Source organism: Pristis pectinata, chromosome 12 (genome assembly GCF_009764475.1).
Source record: "Pristis pectinata isolate sPriPec2 chromosome 12, sPriPec2.1.pri, whole genome shotgun sequence".
NCBI lineage: Eukaryota > Metazoa > Chordata > Chondrichthyes > Rhinopristiformes > Pristidae > Pristis > Pristis pectinata.
In genome coordinates this window covers 56,474,974-56,500,656 of record NC_067416.1, presented here as the reverse complement: position 1 = coordinate 56,500,656, position 25,683 = coordinate 56,474,974, and the positions used below count along the sequence as shown (strand labels likewise).

General features: G+C 47.1%; 2 protein-coding genes and 1 long non-coding RNA gene across 4 annotated transcripts in view; 2 read left to right on the top strand and 1 right to left on the bottom strand.

The window, feature by feature from the left end:
* Positions 1-25,683, top strand: part of LOC127576491 (uncharacterized) — a 605,240-nt gene that overhangs the window by 168,703 nt on the left and 410,854 nt on the right. The window lies entirely within an intron of this gene.
* LOC127576523 (uncharacterized) lies at positions 165-21,904 on the bottom strand. 2 transcript variants are annotated; one of them, XR_007957245.1, is made up of 3 exons: positions 14,902-21,904; positions 4,721-4,823; positions 165-773 (listed from the first exon to the last, which is right to left on the bottom strand). It is a non-coding gene; the product is annotated as an uncharacterized LOC127576523 (long non-coding RNA). The 2 variants fall into 2 exon arrangements; XR_007957244.1 differs by having other exon boundaries at positions 165-4,823; positions 14,902-14,982; positions 15,992-21,904.
* Positions 10,844-23,041, top strand: LOC127576512 (uncharacterized). The gene is made up of 4 exons (XM_052026989.1): positions 10,844-11,003; positions 11,120-11,740; positions 21,914-22,219; positions 22,900-23,041. Exons 1-4 carry the CDS (start codon positions 10,958-10,960, stop codon positions 23,028-23,030), a joined length of 1,104 nt encoding a protein of 367 aa, XP_051882949.1. The 5' UTR covers positions 10,844-10,957; the 3' UTR covers positions 23,031-23,041.

Here is a 25,683-nt window from a genome sequence, read left to right as displayed (position 1 = left end):
ATACCAGGTCATAGAAGGAGATGAATGGCAGGTGAAAGAGAGTCTGGTCAAATGATGAGTCTGAAAGCAACGCCATAATCTAACAGGATGAAATGCTGAAATAGTTTGGACCACAACTTCCTGACTCATTGAGAAGTCTGACACAGAGTGATGAAAGAGTGAAGGGCAGGGAAATGATGTCTGTAATATGGATTCAAATTAAAAAGGAAGTGAAAGACACTATTACAGGTTTAAATTATTTACAATGAATCTGTAGAGTTTGGTGAGGAAGCTCCTCAAACAGTAATTGACAGTAGGACTGGACTCCCTTATGGAGCAGGGTGAGAGGAAACTCAGGAATTGGTTCAGAATCAATTCATGGCAAAAATCAGGAAAGTATAGGATCCTGGGTATATAAATTTAATTGAGCAAATGTGAAATATACCCTTGTCTCTGTGACCAATCCTACAGTGTAACTGAGTTCATGTTGAGTTTCCCAGCCTATCTGTTTTCACCAAATAACAAGTCAGTACCATCCCAGTACCTGACTCGGGACAGTTCGTTGCAGATTCTGAGAGATCTATCCATCTCTCCTTCCCAGAATTGAAAGAAACTCAGCTGCATTTCAAGTGACAATTTTATTCAAGGTGAGCCCAAAAATCATAAAGCAAGGTACTGATACAAGGCTGTTCCAGGAATAAAATTAGATGCATTTTACTGTCTAGATGCCAGAAAGAAAAGTTTAGCAGATGTCCATACTTGCAGACCTCATCAGCTGACAACCTTTCATCCACCTGTTGTGAGAAAGATTCTTTAGGATCTTAAAGATAGAGATCTGGACACAGTCTTTGTAAATAAAAATTCTCCTTTTTGAAGTAGAAAGACAGACACAAGAGCAGAATGGAAAGGAATAAATGCACACTCTCAACCAGGAGATCATGAATGTGAAGGGAATAGCAACGGGGTGAGGTACGTGCACGCGCACGCACACACACACAATAACTGGTTACAAATGATCAAGGAATAAACAACATAATGTTTGAACACCGTGATTCTGGACAAACATTGGCTCTTTGGTCTCGGGAGTCCTTAAGTAACTGCCCTGAAGTAGTGCACAACCTATCTCAACATCCTCGGGGAGAGAGAGAACCAAAGATGCAGCACTTTATACTGCTGGGGGGCTGGGTGGTCCAGCGAGGACACAGGTGTTTACCTAATGGGGTGGAGCCAAACCTTGATTGACGGTGGTGTCGCTTTTGGCCATGTGCTCAGTGGTGTCATCCCAGCCAGAGGGGTCAGTGTTGTCACAGTCACATGACAGCCATAACCTTTTACACGTCACCACCCTTGGATAACAGATTATTGACCATGACACACAAGAGCAGAATTTGATTATGGCTGATTTATTTTTCCCTCTCAACCCCATTCTCCTCGTAACCTTTGACGCCCTGACCAATCAGGAAGCTATCAACTTCCACTTCAAATATGCCCATGACTTGGCCTCCACAGCCATCTGTGGCAATGTGTTCCACAGATTCACCACCTTCTGGCTGAAGAAATTCCTTCTCATCTCTGTTCAAAAGGGACATCTTTTTATTCTGAGGCGGTGCCCTCTGGTCCTAGAATCTCCCACTACTGGAAACATCCTCTCCACATCCACTCTCTCCAGGCCTTTCAATATTCAGTAGGTTTCAATAAGATTCATTGAATATAGAACATTCCATCACAGTACAGGCCCTTCGACCCACGATGTTGTGCCAACATTTTATCCTGCTCTACGATCAATCGAACCCTTCCCTCCCACAGAGCCCTCCATTTCTCTATCATTCATGTGGCTATCTAAGAGTCTCTTAAATGTCCCTAATGTATCTGCCCCCACAACCCCTGCTGGCAGTCGTTCCACACACCCACCACTCGCTGTGGAAGAAACTTACTTCTGACAGCCCCCTTATATCTTCCTCCAATCACCTTAAAATTATGCCCCCTCATGTTAGCCATTTTCACCCTGGGAAAAAGTCTCTGGCTGTCAGCATCCTGGTAAATCTCCTCTGCACCTTCTTTAGAGCTTCCACATCCTTCCTATAATGAGGCATCCAGAACTGAACACAATACTCCAAGTGTGGTCTAACCAGAGTTCTGTAGAGCTACAACATTACCTTGCAGCTCTTGAACTCAATACCCTGACTAATGAAGGCCAACACACCATATGCCTTCTTAACAACCCTATTGACCTGTGCAGCTACCTTGAGGGATCTATGGACGTGGACCCCAAGATCCCTCTGTTCCTCCACACTGCTAAAAGTCCTGCCATTAACCTTGTATTCTGCCTTCAAATTCAATCTCCCAAAGTGTATCACTCCACACTTTTCTGGGTTGAACTCAATCTGCCACTTCTCAGCCAAAGGTTTGCATCCTATCAATGGCCTGTCATAACCTACAGCAACTTTCAACGCTATCCACAACACCACCAACCTTTGTATCATCAGCAAACTTATTAACCCACACTGCCACATACTCATCCAAGTCATTTATATAAAATCACAAAGAGCAGGTGTCACAGAACAGATCCTTGCAGAACACCACTGGTCACAAACTCCAGGCAGAATATGCTCCATCTACCATCACCCTCTGTCTTCTATGAGCGAAACAATTCTAAATCCACACAGCCAAGTGTCCCTGGATCCCATGCCTCCTGACTTTGTGGATGATCCTTCCATGAGGAACCTTATCAAACGTCTTACTAAAATCCATGTACACCACATACACTGCTCTACCTTCATCAAAGTGCTTTGTCACGTCCTCAAAGAATTCAATCAGGCTCGTGAGGCGCAACCTGCCCCTCACAAAACCATGCTGACAGTTCCTAATCAACCTATGTTTCTCCAAATGCCCATAAATCCTGTCTCTACGAATCTTCTCTTGTAATTTGCACACCACTAAAGTAAGACTCACTGGCCTGTAATTCCCAGGGTTATCCCTACTCCCTTTTTTAAACAAAGGAACAACATTTGCCACCCTCCAAACATCTGGCACTACTCCTGTGGCACGTTTCCTCTCTTATCCCTGATCAGTCCTACCCTCACTCTAGTCATCCTCGTATTCTTCACATACGTGTTGAACCCCTTGGGGTTTGCCTCGATCCTACTCACCAAGGACTTCTCATGCCCCCTTCTGCCTCTCTGGTCCATTCTTAAGCTCCCTCCTGGTTACCTTGCAACTCTCCAGAGCCCTATCTAATCCATGATTTCTAAACCTCAGGTAAGCTTCTTTCTTTCTCTTGACAAGATATTCTACATCTCTTGTCAACCACTGTTCCTTCACTCTACCATCCTTACCCTGCCTCAATGGGACAAACCTATCCAGAACCCCTATGCAAGTACTCCCTAAACAACCTCCACATTTCCACTGTGCACTTCCCAAGAACATCTGTTCCCAATTTACGCTCCCGAGTTCCTGCCTAATGGCATCATAATTTCCCCCTCCCCAGTTATGTACTTTCCCATATCGTTTGCTCCTATCCCTCTCCAAGGCTATGGTAAAGGCTAAGGAGTTATGGTCACTGTCTCCGAAATCCTCGCCCACTGAGAGATCTGAAACCTGATCAGGCTTATTGCCTAGTACCAGGTCCAGAATGGCCTCTCCTCTAGTCGGCCTGTCCACATACTGTGTCAGGAATCCTTCCTGGACACACGTAACAAACTCCAGCCCATCTATCCTCTTCACACCAAGGAGGTACCAATCAATATTTGGGAAGTTGAAATCAGCCATGACAACAACCCTGTTATTTTTGCACCTCTTCAAAATCTGCCTCCCAATCTGCTCCTCAGTGTCTCTGCTGCTATTGGGGGGTCTGTAGAATACTTCCAATAGAGTGATCACTCCCTTCCTGTTTCTGACTTCCAACTATACTGATTCAGTAGACAATCCCTCCAGGACATGCTCCCTTTCTACAGCTGTCACACTGTCCTTGATCACCAAAGCCACTCCCCCATCTCTTTTCCCTCCATCCCTGTCCCTTTTGAAACATCTAAACCCCAGAATATCCAGCAGCCATTCCTGCCCTTGCGACAGCCAAGTCTCTGTAATGGCCACCACGTCATAGTTCCACGTACTTACCCATGTTCTAAGTTCATCAGCCTTGTTTCTGACACTTCTCGCATTAAAGTAGACACACTTCAACCCATCCAACTGACTGCAATTTTGCCCTTTCAAATGTCCATCCTTCCTCACAGTATTTCTACACCCTGTATCTACTTGTACACTAAATGTACCAACCTCTGACCTATCACTCTAGGTCCCATCCCCCTGCCAGACTAGTTTAAACCCTCCCCAACAGATCTAGCAAACCTGCTCGCGAGAATATTGGATCCCCCTCCAGTTCCGGTGTAACCCGTCCCTTTTGTACAGGTCGTACCTTCTCCAGAAGAGATCCCAATGATCAATAAATACAGGGTTTCTGCCCACAGCCTTTTGTAATGTTGACAAAGCAGCCCGTGGCGCCTTTTTGTTTGTCCTTATTTTCTGCTTTAATGCTGCCAATTTCCAACTATCTGATCACCTTAACTACAGTCATCAGGGTGGACTTCTGTGATCAGTTTGAGCAAACAGACAATAAGTTGCTGGTGGGAGTCTCCCAACTGCTTCAGAACCTAAAATGCAGGTGTACTTACATCTGCACTGCTCATTCTCACTACATAATCAATCGATCAGCAACAATCATCACTGTGAGCCTGTTTCTTACACATGGTAAATGTTCTGAAATGAGAAGAGGGTCTTGCTCTCTGTGGATCTTTTGCCCATTAGTTTCGATTTCTTCTGTCCCATTCGGTTTGGTGAACGTGAACCTGTTGGTTGGTGCAAAGCACAACATTAGAATTGTATTTCCATATGTAAAGCAGTGTTTATTCTATTTAGTAACAGGGCTCCACTGGGAGGGCCCCCTGCTCAAATTAAACCTACCTGTGAAACCTGAGAGGAAGTGTAAGGAGGACTGAGTCTTAATGTTATCACAGAGTTTCAGACATCTGTCAGCTATCAATAACAAATGGTTACTGAGCTTCAAGTAAACAGAGAACAGTACAGCACATGAATAGGCCCTTCAGTCCATGATGTCTGTGCCAAATATAATGCCAAATTAATCTAAACCTATCTGCCTGCACACGATCCGTGTCCCTCCATCCCTTGAATGTTCATGTCCCTGTCTAAGTGCCTCTAAAATGCCACCATTGTGTCTGTTTCCACCAGGACCCATGGCAGCGTGTTCCAGGCACCAACCACTCTCTGTGAAAATAAAACGTACCCCACATATCTCCTTTAAACTTTCACCTCTCACCTTAAAACAATCTCTTCGACCATCTTACATTTCTGCCCTGGGATAAAGACTCTGCCTGTCTGTCCTATCTGTGCCTCTCATCATTTTATAAACCTCTATCAGGTGGCCCCTCAGCCTCTGACACTCCAGAAAAAAAACAATCCAAGTTTGTCCAACCTCTTCTTGTAGCTAATACTCTCTAATCCAGGCACCATGCTGGTGAACCTCTTCTGGACCCTCTCCAAAGCCTCCACATCTTTCCTGTAATGGGGCAACCAGAACTGAGAGTTCATGAACTTCCACCCAGGTTAATGCAAACATGAAAACCTGTTTTCCTTTGGACAAAAAGCAACCTCTGCACTCCTTCTACTCAGTCCCATGATATTCTTTCGGCAGGGTCACTGTGTCTGTGATGCTGTAATGTACTGGATGCAACACTGGGGCTCTTTAATGTGGAAACAGAAGGAAATTTTGACTTCATTAGTGACAGAAGTGGAAGATTTAGATGCTCAAATTAACCCTGTATAAAAGGTTCATGAGAAGGTTGAAGGGGAAGGCATATTTCCACCTCCAAGATGATGAAAATATTTGATAGGGTGGAGGAAAAATATGTTTCAGTCTGTGGGGGGACTAAAACCAGTGTAAATAATCACCAATAATCGCATCTGGATTATTCTTTATCCAGAGAGTGGGGAGAATGTGGAACTCTCCCACAGAAGTGAATGTGGGGAAAGGGAACAGAAGGAGACGTTAACCCAGTTGGACGACGATGGAGTGGCTGCAGGCTCATGTGGACAATAAACACTGGAATGGAATAACTGCTCTGAATCTGCTCCTGTGCCATATGTTCAATGTAAGTCTGTGTAGTGCCAGAGTCACAGGGAGGAACAACATCTATTCCCGTCTTCCTCTCCCACCCTCTTCTCCATCTTTTCCCATCTTTCTCTCTCCTCCCTTCACCAGCTCTTTGCATATCCATGTTGTTTCTCTCTCATTTCCTCTTCCCCCCATCACCACCTCCTCTCTTCCTCCCCCTTTCCATTCCCTCCCACTTCATGTCTCTTGTGCTCTGACTCCTTCACTCTCTCTGCATGTTCTCCTCTCTTTATTTTTCCTTCAGTTTTCTCTCCATCACCCACTCCCAAACTCTCTCTCAGGAGCTGCTGTTTCCCAGCGGCAGCAGTTGGCGCCCAGACCTGTGTCCTGCGGTCTGGTATGTCAGATCGTCAGGCTCGGGTAACTTCTGCCTTCAATCTCATGTCTCAGCTCACAATGGGAGACAGAGGCAGTGGGAGCTGGAAAGGGACAGTCAGCTGTGAGATTTTATCTGACAGCCATAAACCCAGATAGTTTTAAACAACCTGTAATGAACACGGGCAACTGGTGGGTGTAGACAGGTTTGTCTGAAAGGTTTCAGCTGTGACGAGAAGCATAAGGAGGGAAACTGCCCACAGTCACAGTAACAGAGGTTGTTGTTTGGTGAGCTCTTGTTTCAATAGAGCTGTTGTTTCAGCTGTGACACAGATTCCATAAGGGAAAGACCAATCCTATCGGACAGAGAGGAAAGGTGGAATGTTTGCTTTGTGTTCAGAGACCACTGGCAGGTTTGGGATTTGATTAATCCTATGGATGAATTTGAACCAAAGGTCCCAATGTGCATCAGTTACTGGGGAACACAGGGATACAAAGGGGTAGACATTACGCTGCTATGGAATAGAGCTGTGAATACATCACATCTGGGGCACTGGCTGTGATTCTGGGCATCACCACTTAGGATAATGTGCTGACCTTGTGGGGGGGGGGGGGGGGTGGCCCAGGGCCAGCAGAGTGGCACTGGACTGGAGACACAAGAAATTCTGCAGATGCTGGAATCTGGAGCAATACACAAAAAGTGCTGGAGGAACTCAGCAGGTCAGGCAGCATCTGTGGAGGGAAATAAACAGTTGACATTATGGGCCGAGACCCTTCATCAGGACTGGAAATGAAGAGAGCAGATCCCAGAATAAGAAGGTGGTGGTGGGGGGGAGGAGGAGGAGGAGGAGGAGCACACGCAGGCAGGAGGTAGGTGAGTTCAGGTGATAGTGGAGTCCAAGTGAGAGGGAAAGGTAGGTGCGTGAGGGAGGGGGGAAGATGTAATAAGCTCAGAGGTGATGGGTAGAAGAGGCAAAGGGCTGAAGAACAAGGAATTCAGTCAGAGAGAGCAGTGGACCATGGAATAAAGGAGTTGGTAGGGGAAGGGTGAAAAAGAAGGGGTGGGGTTACCGGAAGTTAGTGTAATCGATGTTGAGGCCATCAGGTTGGAGACTCCCAAGGCAGAATGTGAGGTGTTGTTCCTCCAACCTGCATCTGGCCTCGACGTGACAGTAGAGGAGGCTGTGGATCGACATGTCAGTCTGGGAGTGGGATGTGGATTTGAGGTGGGTGGCCACCGGGAGGTCCTGGCTGTTGCGGCAGACAGAGCAAAGGTGCTTGACTGGGACTGGTACGGTTAGAACATTAGGTCTGGTCTTATGTTCCCTGAAGTGTTGAAAATTGAAGGCTCGTGTAATTGGGGAGTTTAAAACCATTGAAGAGTGCAGAAGAGTAACAGAGAGAATCTGTTACCTCCCCTGTTGATTCCAGAGCCAGGATATTCAGGGCACTGGAAATCAGGAACTCTCCTGGAAAACTGTGAAGGCCGGAGTCAGTTGAAAATTTCTGCATTGATAGAATTTTGTTACATTTATTCAAGGATGTGGAGACAAGGTGGGTAAATGGAGCTCCGATACAGGTCCGCATCAGTGGGAATAGACTGGAGGGCTGAACAACCTCCTGACACTCGATGCATGGGACACATTTGAAGAGAATCTCTGTGTGCAGCTGCTGATTTACCAGAGACATGTTTCATATTTTCATTGTTGACAGGTGTGTGAAACTGGGCTGTGATCTGGAGGCTATTTCCTTCTCAGACTTCCTGTAGGAGATGGCAGCTTGACTTAATCTGAACAGGGGGCCTCTCAGAGGGAACAGACTTACTATAAAGAATAAGCAGCTACTCGAGGTATGGAAATACGTTTCTGATTTCGGGACTGACACTAATAAACAATTCTTGTGTTACCGAAAAGAGGACTGACTATTGGGACTAGAAGTCTGAAGGGAGAAAGGGTAAAGACACATGCTCCATGCAAGCATGGGGAACATCTGTCCCTGTGGGAGATAAAGTGCTGCCTTGAACGGAATCAAATTATTAGGTTCATTTGGGAAGAAAACAGATGTGTCTCAGATTTATGGTGTTGCTTAATTATGCTGAAAACAGGAAATTTGTGTTCCGACCTGATCCCACTGAACTGGATGTTCCAGCTAAACTGTTCCAGTACAGATACAACACTCACACCTACACAAGAATCTGAAACATTGCCTAAGTATGCCCCATTCTCAAAAAACAGGACAAATCTAATCAGTTAATTAGCGCCCAAACAGTCTACTCAATCTTTGGTAAAGTGATGGATGCCGTAATCAACAGTATTGACAATTGGCACTGACTCACCAAATAACCTAATCACCAGTGACCAGTTTAGAGTTTGCTGGGACCACTTGGTTCGTCACCTTGTCACAGCCTTGCTCCAAGCATGGATCAAAGAGCTGAATTCCAGAGATGAGGTCACACTGTCTGCCTTTGACAACAAAGCAGCATTTGAATGAGTTTGGCATCAAGGTGCCCTGGTAAACTGCTCATTGGATATCAATGGGGAAACACTCCAATGGTTGGAGTCATGCCTCACACAAAGGAAGATAGTTTGGTTGCAGGGTCTGTCATCCCAACCCCAGGATATCTCTGTTTTTCCGGTTTCTCAGGACAATGAACAAGACAATGAACAGCTTCATTAATGAACTTCCTTCCATCATAACAGGATCTGTGCAGATGATTTCATGATGTTCAACCCCATTTTGGCTCCTTAGCAAATGAAGCAGTCCACACCTGCATGCACCAAGATCCAATCAACATTCAGGACCAGCAAGTAGCAGGCAACATTCACACCACATGTGCCAAGCAATGGGCTCTCCAACAAGAGACAGCTAAATCAGCAAGGAAAAAGGACCATGAGAACATCACCACCTCCAAGTCATACACTAACCAGACTTGGAAATATATCATCTGTGCTTCATCATCACTGGGTCTAAGTCCTGGAATTCCCTGCACAACAGCACTGTGAGAGAACCTTCACTAGAAGGACTGCAGTAGTTCAATAACACCGCTCGCCACCACCTCCAGGACATCTATCGATGGAGAATTAATGCGGCCTTCCCAGCAATGCCAGATCGCAAAATTGAAAAAGAAAGTGCGTGATAAAGGTAGTCCAGGTCTCAGAAACATACAGGACAACAGAGATCGCTGCAGCTCAATAGACCAAGAGTTTTGTGTTAGATTTTAAAATCCCTCTTTTCCATGATGAATTGAACTTTGTGCTGGTGCATTGAAGACGATGGGGAATTTCATCATTGACCTCTGGCCCTGCTGAGAGGTGAGTCCTGAGTTATGGAAAACAGCTCACATTTTCTAGGTTCATGTTTTTACTGCCTTCTTATCAGAAAGTTTCACAGCAAGACCCAGGAAAATCTCCTTCCACAGCCTGTGGGCTTTCTACACTGTCCCAGTCTCAACCCAGCCATTTAATTTCCTTCCACATTCCATGTGCACTCTCCCTTAATGTGGAATCTCTCCTTTCATGTTGTCTGCTCGGCCTTACATAGAACATAGAACAGTACAGCACAGGCACAAGACTTTAGGCCCACCGTGTCTGAACCGACCATGATGCCAATTTAAACCAACACCATCTTCCTGCACATGGTCCCTTTGCTCTATTCGCTGCCTGTTCACAGACTTCCAATCGGAATAAAACCCTTCCACCATTACCCTCTGCTTTCTATGACCAAGTTAGTTTGAATTTAACCGACCAAGTCACTCTGGATCCCAAGATCTTTGAGATCAGCCAACCATGAGGGATCTTGTCAAATGCCATGTGGACAACATCCACTGCCCTGCTCTCATTAATCATCTTCACTGCTTCCTCAAACAGGCTTCTGTTCCTGAATTCCCTGCATCAAAGGTTCTGCTCCTCTCACTGGCTGAGACAGATCAAAAAGTTTTCGAACAGTGGTGAGGGGAGACCTGCACAGTACTGAGAGCTGAAACTCCTGTTTTCAGGTCTCTGAGAGAGAATATTCCTGGCCTGTATATAATCCCCCAACCACCCAGGGGGATATCTGCACACTGACCGGTGTCTCTCAGTCCCTCTCCCTCAGGGGGATATCTGCACACTGACCGGTGTCTCTCAGTCCCTCTCTGGGGTCTCTGAGTGTTTCCGTTTACGCAGACGGTTCAACCGTGAAGTTCATGAATGGAGCAGAGTGTGACAGATCTTTCATCCGGATCAGAACACTGCCGCTGACCTGCTCCCTGTTGTGGAGACAAACATCTTTTGGGGAATTGAAATCTCTGCTGGGGGCGGGGACAGGAAGCTGCGCCAACGGTTTCAGTGGGTGGGACCTTGTTCAAGCCGCGGCTCCTCTCTCACTCACAGCCCACGTCCCTATTTAAACAGCGCTCACTGCGGCTCCCGACAAAGCCGGCCGGAGCTGAAGCCGCCGATTTCTGGAGTGTCCGAGTCTGGCTCAGTGCACAGGGCGATGGGGGTCGCTTCTTATCTCTGTCTCCTTCTGTCCTGTCTGGCAGGTGGGTGTCCCCGCCGCTTGTGCCCCACCCGGGGCCCGGCTGCTTCTCGGAGGCTCTGTGACCCTCTGCCCGTGGAACTGTTTATTAAAGTCCGCTCTTTTCTCTTTTATTGACAGGCGTGCGGTCCGACGTCGTGCTGACACAGCCCGCCTCAGCGGTGGTGAAGCCCGGGGAGTCATACACACTGACCTGTGAAGTCAGTGGGTTCGATCTCAGCAGCTATGGCATGAGCTGGGTGAAACAGGTCTCCGGGAAAGGGCTGGACTGGCTGGCGGGGATAAGCTCTGGCGGTAGCAAGGACTACGCGCCTGGAGTCCGGGGCCGATTCGAGGTTTCCAAGGACAGCAGCACCGTTTATCTGCAAATGAACAGCCTGAGACCGGACGACACAGCCACCTATTACTGTACGAGTGACACAGTGAGAGGGAGCGGGACTGGACCGGGACAAAAACCCAGCGAGAGCGCCCGCCCTCAGGGCGCTGAGGGACAGGACGGCACTGATCACCGCAGCCGTGTCCCGGCCTTGCTGTGCCGCCGTCGGCCGTCGCTGGAATGGGAGGCGTGTTGTCAGCCGCGATTCCTGGGAGGAGAGGCTGGAGGGACCGAGGGGCTCAGCGGATCACTTCAGAGGGCAGCTCGGAGCCAAGCGCCGTGGGTGGGACTGGAGTCACCGATCGGCCCGGTGATGTGGGATATACCACGGTGGTGGGGAGCTGAACACAAACTGGTGCCGACAAGTGAGCGTCTGCAGCGCAGCCTGTCTCCAGCGACTCCGCATTGCTGCTTCCCAGAGTCAAACACCTGAGGCCTGACTCGGACGGCTGGGGGCAAACGTCCATTTCTGGGCAACTAAAAGCCCAAAAGGAGGCGATTGTGTTTCTGGGCGACGGCGGGGGCCGGTGTCCGCAGACAGGACAACGGCAAAGATGCCTCTTTATTCCCACTGCCGGAAGAGAGCAGCGCGGAGTTTGGGAGGGAAACACAGGGAGCGGCTGCTCCCGGTCCGGACACGGTTCATGTTGACACTTTGCTGGGATTGTTGGATGTGACGGACAAGTGAAGTTACTGCATTGGGACAGTGGGGAGACGCAGCAGTGTGACTATCTTGAATACTGGGGGAAAGGAACGTCGCTGACGGTGACTTCAGGTAAAACCAATTCTCAATGCCATCCTCACCCATTTGTATTTCATTAATTTACGGTATTGGCGAATTCGGTGATTCACCTGAAATCGGTGAGATATTTGGAGCAATGACATGAATCCCCCCGAGACGGGCGGGTTTCTCCAGAGTCAGAGCGTCCCCAGGAACAGTCCAACGGTACATCCCCCACCCCACCAGTGACCCGTCCACAGCCCGGGAACAGGCTGCAGGGGAATGGGGTTGGATCTTGTCCTCAGGTTTTGGCTGTGCCTCGACACCAGCCGATGAACCCTGTGTGGTGAGTGAGCTCAGTGTTTGGTTCATGTCTGGGTTCTGATACTCAGCGCCAACTGAACCCACGTTCAGGGGCTGAGTGTTTCAGTGCAGGTTAACGTGTTCCCTGTCAATGACAACACTGGATCTGTTCAGGATCAAGTTACTGGGGCAGGTTTTCATGTCCGCTGCTTTCACGTTGAAGGTAAATGGATTAAGACACAGTCTGAGGGAATGGTCTGCAAATGTATGATGTGGTTGATGGCTCAATATCCGCGGGGGACAGGTGGGTGTCAGTCCCGTCCTGGAATGTCTGGCGTGAGGCCCGTCCCAGGATACAGCACAGTATCGGGCAGCACTGAGTGCACATTGAGAATATCGCAGGATTAATTGATGGGATTAAGGGTTTCGTTTTATTCCCTGGTGGGTGTGTGGTTGGGGAGGTGGGGTTCAGTGGGAGAAGTTTGGATTTGAGAAGACAGCGGGGGGAGTGGTGCAGGAAAGGTAAGGCAGGGAATTGAAGGCACAATTACTTCACACATTCCAGGCAGCCTTGCATTGGTGGGTGGGGTGGGGAGGGAAACATTCAGAGTCAATAATGGGGAATAGGGGAGCATTGAAGGGAACGTTTGTTGATGCAGCAGCTGTGATCTGGAACACACTGCCTGAATGATGGTGGTAGCCGACTGAAGACTGACTGCAGAGAGGGAACAGGAGGAGATCCTCCTTTCTAGGAATACAGGGAAAGAGCAGAGGGAGCAATGGGTTCATTGGGTTAGCTCAACTAAAGGGAGGCACAGATTGGATGAGTGGCCTCGTTCTGTGCTCTGTCATTCAATGGAATATTATTTATTTCGTAAATCTGGCAATTGCTTCCTCAAAGAGATCCCATCAGGTACCCCAGAGCACAGAGAGAATGAGTTAAATGCAGAATAAAGCTCCCCTCTACTGTCCTGTCAGCTATGGATTTGATACAAAGTTCCTTCTGCACTGTCCCATCACAAGTTAGACATGGAGTGAGGCTCCCTCCAACCTGTCCCATCACACACTCCCAGGGAATGGGGTAGACACTGAGTGAAGTTCGCTACACACTATCCTGTCACACACTCCCAGGGAATGGGTTAGACAGAGTGAAGTTCCCATTGCACTATCCTGTTACATACTCCCAGGGCAGGGACAGAGCGTGAGACACAGTAAAGCTCTCTCTACATTGCTGTCAAACACTCCCAGGCTAAATGCTTCAGAACACAGGAGGCTGTCTAGATTGGAAAACAAATTGGTGCCATTTCATTCAAAAGCAAAAGTTCAAAACAATAAATCATTTTAACAAAGATATTGTTGCATGCGGTCCTAAATGTGGGTTTGGCACAACAGTTTTTTTTTGTTTTCTGTTGAATTTCAACATTTAGAGATCCTCAGTAACTCAATATATTTTATCCATCATTGTGAATTCACTGACAGCTCGTAGTTCAGATTCTACGTCAAGTTGCTTGATATTTCTGAGCTTTACTGTTCAAAAGAACTGCTTATTCTCAGTTCACAGATGGAGCAACTGCTCTAATTTCTTGCCTTCCTCCATCACCTGACCGTATGTTTAACAAGCACTTTCCTACATTAACCAGTGTTGTTTGTGGTTCCGTGAAGGGAGCTGTGAGATAATGTGCTGACATTTACAGGGCACATTTCATGGTGTCCCCGAGCATTTCACAGGCAATGAAGTACTTTCACACTACAGCCCTGTTGTAGAGAAGGGTATGTGGAGCCATTCTACACACAGCAGAACCTACAAACTGTGAGATGATAACGATCAGACAGTCTGATTTTGTGATGTTGGTGAGAGAGAAATATTGTCCAGGATCAGTGATCCAATGGAGAGGCACAAGGTTGGATTGGGAGTGGTGGGGGTGGGAATTTGGGCAGTGCAACAAAGCAGGTGAGTGATCCAGAGGGATGGATGGACAATCCACAGATCTGAGTTCAAATCCCACCACAACAATTATACAATTTAAACTCAGTTAATAATCTGGAACAGATTTGGATCTGCTGTCAGATTTCCAACATCTGCATCCTTTGATTTTTCATTAATAATCTGGATTTTTTAAACAAACCAGTCATCAGTAATGATGACCCCTCAGATTCACTGCTGCCCCTCGGGGAAGGAGATCTGCCATCCTTACCCACTCAGGCCTATTTGTGACTCCTGACCCACCGATGTGGTTGACTCCAAATGGCAGCTCTGACGGGTAATTCACACTGACTTTACTGGCAATGGTCAGATCCCAAAAGATGAATAAGTAATCAGGTCTAGTCTTACCCGATCTGCTGATTCACCAGCGATCACTCTGTACAAATACCCAAGGAGAATTTCTTCCCCACTTTCTTGGTTTTGAAAATCCAGCTCCCTGCTGATCCACCCAGCTCCTGTGCCCCTCTTCACCTCAGCACCCTGCTGCTCTACCCACATCCAAATTGAACTGTACTTACCACCTGCTGGTCCCTGGAAATCTCACCAACTGACACTAATGTGCCTCCTGCACTGGAAACACTCAGCAGCTCAGGGAACATCTGTGGGGAGAGAAACAGAGTTAATGTTTCACATCAGTGGCCTTTCAGTCAGTTTTCTGGCAGCCACACTATTTCTATTTTAATTTTACCAGATTTTTGTTGAAAATAATTTGTTTTTCATTGACTTCTACACCCTAGAACATCCCAAAGCCTTTCCCTGTCCAGCAAGTACCTCTGCAGTGCAGTAACTTTGTACACAAGGGGGGCTCAACATCCAACTTGTCTGTATCTTGGTCGCACAAACTGAACCAGAAAATGACCGGATGGTCTGTTTGGGTGATGTTGGGAGGGAATGGTCACTTTGGGCCTGCAGTTCCCAAAGCTCTCCACCACTGGGGACCCCTCATCTAAAGTCTGACTCTGTGGTAGATGGGTAGATAGACATTGGCTGGTTGAAGGCCGTCCAGATGGTCCCAGGTCCTTGGTCCAGCAATTTCCCTGTTATCAGGGGTTAACATCAATGAAGAGCACCAAAGTTCTTCAGGCCAATGTTCACCATCCCTTTCCTGAGCAGCTGAGTACCCGGGAAGCTGAGGATACTGTGGGTCGACTGGTGCTGGCTGTGGGTGGCAGTTCCAAAGGGAACCACCAGTGTTCAGCCACTTACACCGGAGTCAGTCCCGGACTTCCACAGACCCACTGTACCCCAGGATTTACTGAGCGGCAGATGCCACCGGGCCTGTCACCACACTCCACCACATGGTGCCAGGCCCTGCTGGACTTCCCAGGATTACACTTGGGAATCCACCTCAATGATTCCCTCCCAGACCAGTCCTGGCAAAGTATCACAGTCCCTATTCATCTGACTGGGGACTCTGGGCCTGCAGAGTCAGGAAGACAGTTAGTTCTGAATGACTTCTGGATGCTTTGTGTTTTTAAATGCATGACAGGTTTTCATTTGGAACTATGCTAAAATAATATTTGTTGCAGGAAATTAAATCAACTTTGATATCTCTGAGGTATTTAAAATCTATTAAATTACATGACAGATTTGACACCCCAGGTTTACCTTGTGTCAGGGTGTTCTGAGCCCAGAGACCCAGCAGTGTGCTGCCTGAGGCTACTCAATGCTGAGGCCTCAATACACCTCACCGCAGGACTCTGGTATCCAGAAGCCCAGTGAGGTCCCACCATTCCCTATGCAGCAGCGTGGAGAGAGTCCCAGCAGCAGGTTAGAACCAGCACCATTCAGCCCAGTGTGTGGATGTGGTCCTTCTGGCACCATGCCCTGTGCTTCCTGTTCTGTGAAACGTCACCCACAGTGCAGGTCGTCTTGTCCCGCCGTTTGACAGAAGTTGTCTCCCCAACGGGCAGTCTGAGATCAGCATTTCACTGGTTGTTTCAGGCACAGTCTGAAAGGAATTAGAAAGGGACAATTTCTCTGCTCTGCCTGACCTTCTGTCAGCCTGAATCACCTGTGTTTACTCAGGAATACAAACGTTCTGAGTTAACAATCCTGACAGTGTCACCTGGAAAAGGTTCTTAAACATGTAGCTGTAATTATTGACCAGTTAAATCATGCCCATTGCTATTTGTTTGTTTTATATCTTCTATTTGAAACCAAGGTTTCAACATTTTATCTCCTTCCTCCCATGGAAGTTATTGTGAAGTAAATATTTCATTATTTTATTTTACCCCTGATTGAAATCCTGACCTTCCTACCACTTTTTTCTCCAAATTTTGAGTTTGCTGCCCTTCCAATAGCAGAATGTGTCTGTGTCTGTGTCTGCTGTTGGACAACAGAGCCCTCACCTGCTACAATTCAAACTGTCTGATGTCTACTTTCCTGCCAGTCTCCTGCTCCCAGGGTCCCTGCATGTTCTTGTCTGTCCACACATTCTGATTGGGTGATTTAACCTCATCCATGATCAACAAGTTGCCATCGGCAGAGTCTATCACAAGGTAAATGACATCACATCAGTGGGCCAGAACAAGCCACGCCCACAACACTGCTCAAGGTAATTCTGACAACTGGTGAAACCACATCCCCGATTTATCCACCTGTCCAAGCTGTCAATATACTGAGCATTCAAAAACTATTCAAGACTATTAAGATAAAAAAATATTGAAACTAAAGCACCTATAAACACTTAGGAATATCTGCAATCATTTAATTAAACTCAATACTTGCCGACTAAGTCAACAGTCCTTCATTTCCAGTGAAACAAATTGAGAATCAGCTCTTTCAAGTGGATTTTGCACCTTCAGTGGTTGGAAATTGCCATAACCTGCATTTCCTCACTGGACTCTCTGGGCTGGTCAGTCAGTGAAAATATCATCTACATCTAACTGCATTTTGAGATTTCTGCATCTGCTCAGGAATCTCATCCTTACTGTCAGTTGTGTCAGCCGACACTTTCCCACATAGTCTGGTCTCCTGTATTTCCACAGTTCTGCTGTCCATTCTTACCCACGTTACCATTCCCTCCTGGTTGGCCTGTAACTTACACAGGCTCTGTGGGGTTGAAATTCTTCCTCAGTTACACACGTTAAACGTGTGATGCAGTGTCAGCTGCATCGTGTGGTCAGTTCAGTTGGATTTCAGACACCACTATATCACACGTGGTGCTGGAGACAAGGTACAGGTATCCACACCAGTTTTACTTCAGTGTTCTAACCAACGTCACCACTGAACTCTTGCTCATTTATTCTATTCCTGCTCACAAAAAAAGGCAGTGAGAAACTGTGTGGAAGTCGATAATGGGGGTAACTTCATCTTAGAGTCATCGAGTAATACAGCACGGAAACAGGCCCTTCAGCCCAACTGGTCCATGCATACCACAACATCCTTCCTGCTAATCCCAGTGCCCGTGTTCGCCCCATAACCCTCCAAGCCCCTCTCCTCCATTTACCTATACAAATGCATCTGAAGTGTTGTAATGGTACCTGCCTCGACCACTTCTTCTAGCAGTTCATTCCAGGTACTCGCTACCCTGTGTGTAAAGAAGTTACCTCTCAGGTCTCTTTGAAATCTCTCTGCTGTTATCTTGTATCTGTTCCCTCCAGTTATGGACTCCCCAACCCTGGGGAAAAGACTATGACCTTCCACCTTATCCATACCCCTCATGATTTTATAAACTTTAACGAGGTCAACCCTCATTCTCCTACGCTCCAGGGAATAACGATCCAGCGTGGCCAACCTCTCCCTATAACTCAGGCCCTCTATCCAGGTAGCATCCTCGTAAATCTCTTTGACACCCTTTCCAGCTTGACAAAATCTTTCTTGTAACAGGGTGACCAAAACTGTACTCAATACTCCAAGTGCGGCCTCACCAACGATTTGTATAACTGCAACATAATGTCCCTACTCCTGAACTCAGTGCCCTGACTGATAAAGGCCAACATGCTAAACACCTTCTTCACCACCCTCCATGCTTGCATGGCTGTTTTCAGCAAACTGTCCACTTGTACCCCCAGGTCCCTCTCTTCCACAACATTCATCAGTGCCTTGCCATTCTCTGTACAAGTCCCACCCTGGTTTGACTCTCCAAAATGCATCACCTCACACTTGTCTAAGTTGAAATCCATTTGCCATTCCTCAACCCATCTCCCAAACTGATCAAGATCTCTTTGCAATTCATTGTAACCTGCTCCACTATCAACAAGACCTCCTTATTTAGTATCATCAGCAAACTTGTTAATCCTGCCACGTGCACTGATATCCAAATCATTTACATAAATAATAAATAACAGAGGTCCCAACACCGACCCCTGAGGCACCCCAGTAGTCACAGGCCTCCAGTCAGAGAATCAACCTTCAACCATCACCCTCTGCTTCCTATCACTGAGCCAATTTTAAATCCACCTCACTGGCTCCCCCTGAATCCCATGCGACCTTCGAGATGAGCCTGCCATGTGGGACCTTGTCAAAGGCCTTACTAAAATCCATATAGGCAACGTCCACTGCCCTAACTTCATCTGTCCCCTTAATTAACTTGTTGAAAAACTCCAAAAGATATGTCAGACATGGCCTCCCAGGCACAAACCTTGCTGACTATTCCTGATCAGGCATTGACTACCTAAGTGATGGGTAGATCTTGTCCCTCAGAACTCCCCCCTGTAACTTCCCACCAACTGAAGTCAGGCTCACCCTTCTTGAACAATGGAACAAAATTAGCCACCCTCCAGTCTTCTGGAACTCTGCTTGTGGCTAACGCCTCCGCGATTTCTACCCTGGCCTCCCATAAGGTCCGGGGGTGGACTTGGTCAGGCGCTGGGGATTTGCCCACCTAAATGCACTTCAAGGCTGCAAGTACCTCCTTCCTCGTAATATGCACATGATCCAAGACCTCACTGCTTATTACCCTCATTTCTCTGGCATCCATGATATTCTCCTTTGTAAACACAGAGAAGTAGACATTAAAAAAATCAGCCCTCCTGTAGCTCCACACATAAGCGGCCCTGATGGTCTTTAGAGGACCTAGTCTCTCCCTAGTCAACCTTTTACTGTTAATATAACTGAAGAACCTCTTGAGATTATCTTCAACCCTACCTGCCAAATCCATCTCATACCCTCTTTTTGCCCTCCTGACTTCCCTCTTAAGCCTTGGCTTAAACTTTTTATATTCGTCGAGGGTTTCATTTGTACCCAGCTGCCTAAACGTGATATAAGCTTCATTCCTTTTCCTGACCAGAGTCTCGATATCTCTTGTCAGCCAGGGTTCCCTGAACTTGGTATGTTTACCCTTCACCGTGTCAGGAACATGCTGCCCCTGGACTCTTGATAAGACCCTTTTAAAAGCCTCCCACTTGCCAACTATTCCTTTGCCTTTAAATACAGTCACACAGTCAACCCCAGCTAGATCCTGCCTCAAAGTTGGCCCTGCTCCAGTTCAGGACTTTAACCTGTGGACCTGTTCTATCCTTTTCCATAACGATTTTAAAACTAATAGAATTGTGGTCATTGGGCCCAACGTGCCCTCAGTTTGTCCCCCTTACAAATTCAGCTCCGTGCACTGAAATAGGACCACTGCTTTGAATTGCCTCTATCTGCCCTTCTACTGTAAGCACGGCTATCCTGATTGCAAGGCTTACATTCTTTGGTTGCTGCATGTACCCCTGTCTTCTCAATGACTTTGCTGTCTCGACTCCCACCTCCCATCGAGTTTAAACCCTCCCTGGTGGCAAAAGCAAATTTCCCCGCGAGGACATTGGTCCCCCTTCAGTTCAAGTACAACCCATCCCTCTTGCACAGGTCTCCTCTACCCCAGAAGAGATCCCAATGATCCAAGAACCTGAATCCCTGCTCCCTACACCAGCTCTTCAGCCACACATTCATCTGGCCTATCTATCTATTCCTGGACTCACAAGCACATGGCACTGGGAGTAATCAGGAGATCACTATCCTCACGATCCTGCATTTAAATTTCTTACCCAACTCCTATTCTGCAGGACCTCATCCCTTGTTCTAACTATGTCGTGTGTACCAACATGTGCAACAACTTCTGGCCATTTGCCCTCCCCCTCGAGAACTTTCTGCAGCCTTGACCTTGCACTGCACTGACTGCCTACTCCCTTGACTTCTCCCGGTGGTCAACCATCTATCTAAAGCCTGTATGTTGGGTGTGACCACCTCAGTGAAAGTCTCATCTATGAAGCCCTCAGCTTCCCAGGTGATCCTGAGGACCTCCAGATCCAGCTCTAGTTGCTTGACCTGATCTCTCATGAGCTGCACTGGGTGCACTGTCCACAGATGTGATCATCAGGGAGACTGTGAGGTTCCCTGACTTCCCACATCCTGCAGGAGGAGCATTCCATTGCCCTAACTACCATCCTGCAAACACTGAATTAAGGACTAAGGATCAACAACAAAATTAAACCTTAGCTGTTCTCACCTGTGCTTTCTCATTGCAGCCTTTTTGAATGAGCGGCTCTCACTCCCCGTACCTTGGCCACTTACTCAGTCTCCTCACGCTGAAGCCTCTTGAGCCAAGGTCTCAGCTCCCCACTCTTACACTGGCCCACTATCACAACAGCCACTCGGCTTAACCCTAACTTCATTTTATTGGCTGCTGCTAATTAGCTAATTAGCCAATCAACTAACAATGTGCAAATGTCCCTCTTTTAGAGTCCTGTTAAGTGAAACTCACCAGCAAGTCCTGAGACCGACCTCTTTTGAACTCTCGCGCCACTCGCTCCAAGTCCTGGCTCCTGTTATGTGAAGCAACTTGTGCAGATCTGTCCCCATTGTATCCACTCCTTTGTCTAATTTCAGAAGTCTCTCCACCACCCCCACCCCCGATCACCTCCCTCCAGATCAGTTCCCAGACACAGACTCACACAGAGACCACAGGCCCATCGTGCCCCTGCCATCGGGACGACAATTTAAACTTTACCCCACTCCTCCTGCACTTCCCCCTCCACCCTGCAGCTGTCCCCTCTCCAAGTAATATCCAATTCCCTTCTGAATGTGATGAAAGAATCTGCTTCCAACACTCTCTAACCATCGTCTTCCAGATCTGAACAAACCCTTGTAGCTAAAACAAAAGAATTTCCTCCTGTCCATCTGTTCTTCCTTCCCATTTATTCTAAAATTGTGGTTCCCAAACCTCCTGCCAGTGGAACCAGTTCCAGCCCATCCACTCCTGCTGACGGGAAGTGGTGCCGGCCATTCTGTTCCCTGTGCCCGCTTCACCAAACAATTAGATCACGGATGGTCTGCACATCAGCCCCACTGACCCAGCTCTCTGCCTTATCACTGCAGAATGTGGCACACTGCTTGGCAGGCCAGGGTTACACATCCAGCCCTACCACTCTCAGCTTCCTCCACCGTCTCACTGTGGGGTCCTGCATGTCAACAGGTCACCAGCAAATCAACAACAGAGTGGAGAGGGCTGGTATTGGGGGACTTACCCTGGATGTTGGGGGAATGGAGTCCACCGACACTGTGGCCAGTCATGTAATCAGAGATGTTGTAATATGTTACATACAGTTCGACCTCCGAAGCTCATCCCCCTTGTTCCATCCCCGGAGTTTATCCACAATCAAACGACTGCTGTCCTGGGCTGTGTGATATCTGGATTCTCTCCTGACGACATTACTGTTTCCTGGAAAAAAGCTGGATCTACTCAAACGGGCATCGTTCTCCCTTCCACTTCAACAACTGACGGTGGATTTGAAACAGTCACTTACCTGAGAGTGCCTGTGCAGGAATGGATCAGCAAACTGGAATATACTTGTGAAGTGACCCAGACATCCGCTGGTTTCAGGGAGAAGGTCAACATGAGGTATCAAGACGGTGAGTGGTGTCTGAAGGAACATTAATTTACTTATATTGTTAAACTACCTCACTGATAGTCCCACGCAATTCCTGTCTCTAATGTCAGACGTGTTGAGTGATGCAGGATGTTCAGTATTTTGCTTTTGCACTTTGAATCAACTCTTTCCATCAGTAACTCCAACACCATCTACTGGGCAGGGAAGGTGCAAGATTGGGTCTCCTGTCCATTTGCTCTCACGCAAGTTTAGTTGTCTCGGTGTGCGTTGACAAGAAAAATGAGACGGTGAGCAAAACACACGTCCCATCCTTTACACCATCTGGAGAAAATGTTCCTGTTCCCTTTTCCCCGTCTTCTCAATGTTCATTCCTCAAAAAACATCTCTGCAATGTTGTATCTGATTCAATCTCCACAGTCTGTTTCCAGTGTTTCCTGAGAGCCTGTTCTGTAGGTTGTCCACTCACTGAAATGCAGCTGCCCTGGACTATTTGTGAATTGACCCCCAACCTTTGAAGGGAATGTTGTGACTTTGATCCTGGGCCAGGTGAAGCAGTTTATCATGGTTGGTATAACCTCATCCCGATAGGATGCCAGATACAGAGGATAGAGATTGGGAATATGTGAGGGTCCTTTTGTTTCCTAGTACAGGAGAGGAGGTGAAAATACTTAATGCTTAAATCTATGAATCTTCCACTTGCAGGTGGACCATGTCCCAGCTGTTGTTCAGAGTGTGTGCCAATGTTCTTGTACCAGACTGACCTCAATGCGACATTCTCAGATGGTTCTACCCAACATTATCATTGTCTTGAAGGAAAATGTGAAATAAAGTAATTGGCTGTGTATGGAATTTGTCATCGAGTTTTATTATAATCCATTTACTGGATTCCAGTCCAACCTCTGGTATCTACTGGGATCAGAGTGTTACAGGGAGAGGAGAAAACACCCGATTCAAACTGCCTCCTTCTCCCCTCCACACCTCATCTATACACTCATTCATTTGTGGACATTGCTGCTTCAGTGTGACTCAGATCCCAGTTCCAGTTTCCTTGGCCAGGTTTTTTACCTGGACTGACTCCAGTCAGCAAGAACTGGATCTTATTTCTCACCCAGTGCCTGTGTGGCAGGAGGTGATGAAGGTGAACGGGGCTGAAATGACAAGTTGGCTCAGTTAAAGGAGGGGTGAAACTTTCATAACGATGGGCCTCAGAAAAATTAGTGAGAAAAGACACAGGGTCCAACCAGTGTCCTGTCCACTCCGACATGTTTTGGGAGTAAAATCTGGATCACACAAAGTGCAAAAATTTCATTAACCCACCTCCCAGACACTGACTTCAGTCCAAGAGAAAAACTCAGTGATCACAAGGAATGTCACTTAGGAGAGTGCTTTGTTAGCATCACCCAAGGATTAATGGAATAATATGCTTCTAGTGGAATAACATCAGCATTTTGCAATAAGGAGAGCTCTCCTGACTCTGTCAGGTTTGATGATGGGCATCGCCCTCACCAGGGACTGTTGAACATCACGACTATGTCACTGATGTGGGACGGGACTGAGCACCTTGCAAAAAACAAATGTTTAACAACATCACAATGCTGATCGAACCAAGATTCACAAAAGCAAGAGCCTACAGTGTAGACCTAGGTTTACACATTACACACTAGAACAATGATCATCCAGACTAGTTCCATGCACTTTCTATTTTTAAAAGGAAATTGCTCACGATCTTATTTCAAGAGGGGTTAAGAAATACACAACATCACACGTTGTCAAATAATATGTCCTCTGTCAGACAGGCACAGTGTGCATTACATCTGCTCTAAATTCAATCAAAGGCATTGACTCACAGTCACATTAAAGGTTTTAACCTTGCACAAACACAATCACCCTCCACAATCAGTGTCAGAGAGCAAAAATGCCCATGTGGCCCAAAGTGATCGAGTGTGAAAGTGGTGTACACACATGCAAAGTGCTGCGATGTAACTGAGCGGACGATGGTGCTGCGGGAGACAAGTGACAGTGCAGACCACAAGCGATGAGTTAGTGCATCATTCCTTTCAAATGCTCAGACACCTCAACAACTTCACTGGAGCACAATCACACAAAACTGACACAAACCCAGGGGACAGGTGCCCCAAAGCTTGGTCAGAGAGATGTTTAATTCACTCATCATCTAATGACCATCACTGATTCCTCTGGAACTGAGGGGCTTGCTGGGCCATTTCTGATGGCGGTTCAGATTCAGCCGTATTGCTGCAGGTCTGGAGTCACATACCAGCCAGACCAGATGTGGATGACAGATTTCCTCCCCTGAAGAACAACAGTGAACTGCATGGGTTTTTTGATAGTACAAAACCTTCCACAGTTCTCACCACCAATGCCAGCTTTTCACTCCAGAATGCATTTATTAATTGAATTTAAATTCCCAGCTGTCAGGTGGCATTTGAACTACATCACCAGATCATCAGCCCAGCAATTTATGCATACACTCTTACCAGAGCTGCTCATTTCAAGGAAGAGAGACTGGGGTCTGCTGTGCAAGTTTACTAAGTGAGATTCCGTGTTTGTAAGCAAGACTGCTAAAGACACGGCCACCAACAGAAGGAGTGCAGGTGTATGAGTGACCAGAGTTGGAAGGATGCAACCTTTACTGGAGGTTGTGTGGGAGGTGATGGTTGAAGCCATGGGGAAGGCCACGGTCACAATAAGACTGTAATGTCGGGATGTAAAATTTTTAAAGTGAGTGAATCCCAGGCTCAGCCCAGACAGAGGAAAGGATTCTCATTGATTCACAGTGCTCAGTGTTACTCGTCAATGCCACAGGGGCTCCAAGCAGAGAATATACTGAACTGTGTCTCTGCCAAGAAATCTGCTCTCTCTCTCACTGTGTTACACAGCAACTGAACGTTGCTCAGCCTCACTGGTCACAGGCATTGGAACAGGAATCAAATCCCAGTTGGCACATCCTTTGTTCTCATTTTATTTTCTCAGTCAAAACTTGCACAATATGTGACACACTGTTCAATCCTGGGTGTCTCTGTAATTCTACTTCCAGTAAATATAGCTGTAATGTACTGATGATCTGTCCTGACTTAACATAACCAAACAGAAAAATCTCAACTAAGATTCCTAAGTTTTCCCTTTCTAATCCACAGAATTGTCTGTCTTTGTTCAAAATCCATCCACTGAAGAGATTTGGATCAACAAGACGGCTACTCTGGTGTGCAGGGTTGTGGGTGCTGATCTGAGCCAGGTCCAAATCTACTGGCAGGTGAGTGAAAGGGAGAAAATTAAAGGAAATGTGTCCAAAAAACTGAGAGAACAAGGGACCCAAGACACAGTGATCAGCCAACTCCAGACCAGTGTGGAGGAGTGGTCCAGTGGTGTGGAGTACGTGTGCTCCGCCCAACAACCTTCTTCATCCTCAGCAGTGACAGCACGGACAAAAAGTACCAAAGGTGGGCAAGAGACCAGCGATTAAATGGC

Excerpts from the sequence above, each read along its gene's own strand:
- LOC127576512 (XM_052026989.1), top strand. The coding sequence starts at position 10,958 with ATGGGGGTCGCTTCTTATCTCTGTCTCCTTCTGTCCTGTCTGGCAG. Across the intron at positions 11,004-11,119 it reads CCTTCTGTCCTGTCTGGCAG|GCGTGCGGTCCGACGTCGTG; the intron begins GTGGGTGTCCCC and ends TTTTATTGACAG. Across the intron at positions 11,741-21,913 it reads ACACAAACTGGTGCCGACAA|TTCGACCTCCGAAGCTCATC; the intron begins GTGAGCGTCTGC and ends TGTTACATACAG.